We start from the raw sequence: 3590 nt of genomic DNA on the forward strand, positions 1-3590 counted from the left end.
GTGAACCCTTATACAGGCAAAGTCTAAAACTGCATATTGCAGGCAATATGCAGATAGTTACCATGACTCTCGAATGGAATGTTACAGCTTGAAAGCAACAACAACTCTGAGAGAAATAGGAAGGAAAGCTTGCTTGTAGTGCAATCCGTTTGAAAAGTGTGCTTTATTTATAATGATCACCCAGTTGCTTTCATGGCAAGGGTGACACAGAAAACATGCTAATGAGTAATCATACAATGCTTTGTAAGAACCCAAAGACTCAGAAAACTAAAACTAAGAAACTGAAAGTTGTTGGAACGAATGAACTGTATCTAATGGAATGTGTTTCTGCCTTGTATACCCGTGAGTGGAAATCAGAAATGGGTCAACTGTCTATGACAGGTTACAAATGTGAGATTGCTAATCTGACTTAAAACCTACACTAGTTATATTTATAATTGCAAAATACAACACCAATTTAGTGGAAGCCACTTACCACCCCAATACAAACCAACAAATCCCATAGCAGAAGCACCTTTCCTTTTCAAGGCTTCAATAATAGGTTTTGCAATTTTTCCCTGCACATTTAATAGGTAATATCATAATAACACAAAATGTTCTTTTCTTACTTTTCCTTTCCATTCAATTGTAAAAATAAATTGACCGTACAATTTTGTTTTTTGTTCAAGAATATGGCATCAGATGGTTGTGACCCTCCTATTCCACCTTCAGCAAAATCAGAAAAGGAGAAGGGCAAGAAGAAATCTTATATGGTCAAGTTGTTAAACCGTTTCAGTAACGTAAATGCTTCAAGTAGTCAGCCATCTACACCTACGTCTACCTCCACTGCTAGATTTGTTCCACCACCATTACAAGTTCCTGGTTTGACACCTACTCCACCACCAATTCCACCTTCGTTGGAAGTTCCTCCTTTGACACCTAGTTCACAACAATTTGCTGCTGATCAATGGAGATCACCCTCCCCCCATGTTGGTTCTAACCCAACAACTCCCACAAATATGCCATCACCATCTCCTATAGGGGATAACCCTCCACGTTCAAGTTCAGCAGCCAATGACTTTGAAGATGTTTCCAACAATCGTCCAATCATTACACCTATTGGAGGAGGGTAAGAAAACATCAATTTAATGTTCCAAGCATATACTGTATTATTCTAATATTTGACTTTTATTTTGGTATAGCTTTTATCCAACAAAAACAGCATCCAAAGCAATCACAGCCACCATCAAGGCACAGTTTGATGAGCCATGGGTGACATGGGGACAAATACCTCAGACACGAAGAGATGTTTTCTTTGAGCGTTTTAGGGTACACTTGTGTTCATTTACATTATGTACTACACTTAATTTTAAATGTTAAGGTCCTCAATTATCTTATCCAATATTCATCTTTTTTGTCAACAGAGAAAGGTTTCATGGAGGTCTAACCATGAAGAAAAGGTGAAAAAAAATTTCCACACAAAAGCATCTCATAGATTATCTGAGATGTTTAAAAAAGCTCGAACAGAAGGAAAAAAACCTGATTGGATGGGGGATATTGTTTGGAATGGTCTTTTGGAGAAGTGGAACATGCCACTGTATAGACAAAAATGTGAAACGGCCAAAAAGAACAGGACATCTGACAAGGGTGGTTGTTTGCACACGGGGGGATCCATTAGCGTGCATGAGCATGCAATTCGTCTGGTACATATAAATTTATTTTTACATTTCTATACGGATAAACTTTAAAAATATTTGATGTTAACAACTTACATCTTCTTTGCTTGCAGTCACAGGAGCTTGGTCGGTCAGTGCATGTTGATGAAATATTTCAGCAGACACATATTCGAGCATCAACAGGAGAATTTGTCGATGAAAGGTCTAGGCGGACACATGTTAGTTTCTACTAACTTATTCTTTATTAGGTTATATAATTCTTAGGTCTATCTATTTAACGATAATCATGTATTCATTTAACAGGAAGAGTTTGAAGCCAGATTTTCTCAAATAAGATCTGAGACAGCATCCGTTGGGGCTTCAACATGTGCTCCCCTAGACCCTGCAGATGAGGAAAGATTGAGGAACCAATGTTGGTTGGATGTTGCTGGTGGAAGGTACAAGGGACGCGTATACGGCATTGGAAATGTCAGTGCTCAAGATGACTGTGTCGATAGTTACATACAACAGACACAGGCATCTTCTTCTCAGCAACCGATTGCAGAGGACATTCTTAACCTCCACACACGAGTATCAACCCATGATGACCAACTTCGACAGATGAACTCTCAATTGCAAGGCTTTATTGGTGTCATGATGCAGTATCTTCCACCTCCTGCAGCCGCAATTGCACAACAATTTCTTCAATCCCAGAATCAGCCACAAGCTAATGTTCAACCACAACAACCACAGCAACCAACAGATCAACCACAGCAACCAACAGATCAACCACAAGATGATACTGTTTATGGAGATTACTAGTTATGTTTTTAGAAGTAGGACATGTGTATGACTCACTTATTCCCTCAATGACTTTTTTCATGTTATTTGAACTTATTATGATTAACAGTTATGTAAACTTTCTTATTATGATTAATGTGAAATGCATGTTTGTAGGTTTTAAAGACCTAATTTATTTATCAAATTTGTGAATGGATATATAATGTCCAGGTCTTGTGAATTGTCTGTGTGGTATGGGCAGGTCTTGTAAATGGTCTCTTTTTGGATGTTGGATGACCAGGTCTGCTATTCAAGTCAAGTTGTATGTAACTTATATACGGAATATCCGTATATAAATTATATATGGATTATCCGTATATAAATTATATACGGATTATCCGTATATAAATTATATACGGATTATCCGTATATAATTTATATACGGATATTCCGTATATAATTTATATACGGATAATCCGTATATAAGTTATATACGGATATTCCGTATATAAGTTATATACGGATATTCCGTATATAAATTATATACGGATAATCCGTATATAATTTATATACGGATATTCCGTATATAAGTTACATACGGATTATCCGTATGTAATCTTATCTACGCCCTTTTTATATACGGATTTTTGACCGTATATAATCCGTATATAACACCACTTTTTATACGGATTTTCGATGTTATATACGGATTTTGGCCGTATATAAATGCGATTTTTCTTGTAGTGGAAAATAATACAACATTCACTCAATGTATTCTCACTGCATCCGGATACAAAAAAAAATACCAACATAAAAAGGCTATAAACACACTTTATAGAAGTCTTACCTATCGAGCTAAGCCTAACACAAATAAACATAATGAATATAAAACATGTTGCACCACAAGTGCAAAATTCCCAATGAAAGACATGCAAATCTTTTGGTTGATCACTTTTTCTCCCCTGGACCCTTATAGACCATGAAATTAGTTCAAAACAATGATTGATGCCTCCTAAATTGTTCTAAGATAACTCAGAACATGTTATTGTTTCAATTTGATCAATATCATAATGTTATGCTTTTTTTCCAAAAGAAATAAACCACGTATATATAGCAAAAACACACATTTGTCAATTTTAATCCATTATGTTATTTTTTTAATCAATTAAAATTTAC

The 3590-nt window shown here is 35.8% G+C and overlaps 1 protein-coding gene across 1 annotated transcript; it reads left to right on the forward strand.

Moving 5' to 3' along the window:
* The first annotated feature begins 560 nt into the window (after positions 1-560).
* On the forward strand, positions 561-2496 carry LOC148201782 (uncharacterized). The gene is made up of 5 exons (XM_088110365.1): positions 561-1108; positions 1182-1308; positions 1404-1682; positions 1769-1873; positions 1959-2496. Exons 1-5 carry the CDS (start codon positions 594-596, stop codon positions 2454-2456), a joined length of 1524 nt encoding a protein of 507 aa, XP_087966491.1. The 5' UTR covers positions 561-593; the 3' UTR covers positions 2457-2496.
* Positions 2497-3590: the final 1094 nt, after the last annotated feature.

The sequence above is a fragment of the Vigna umbellata genome, chromosome 3 (assembly GCF_029865625.1).
Source record: "Vigna umbellata cultivar VRB3 chromosome 3, Vumbellata_1.0, whole genome shotgun sequence".
Lineage (NCBI taxonomy): Eukaryota > Viridiplantae > Streptophyta > Magnoliopsida > Fabales > Fabaceae > Vigna > Vigna umbellata.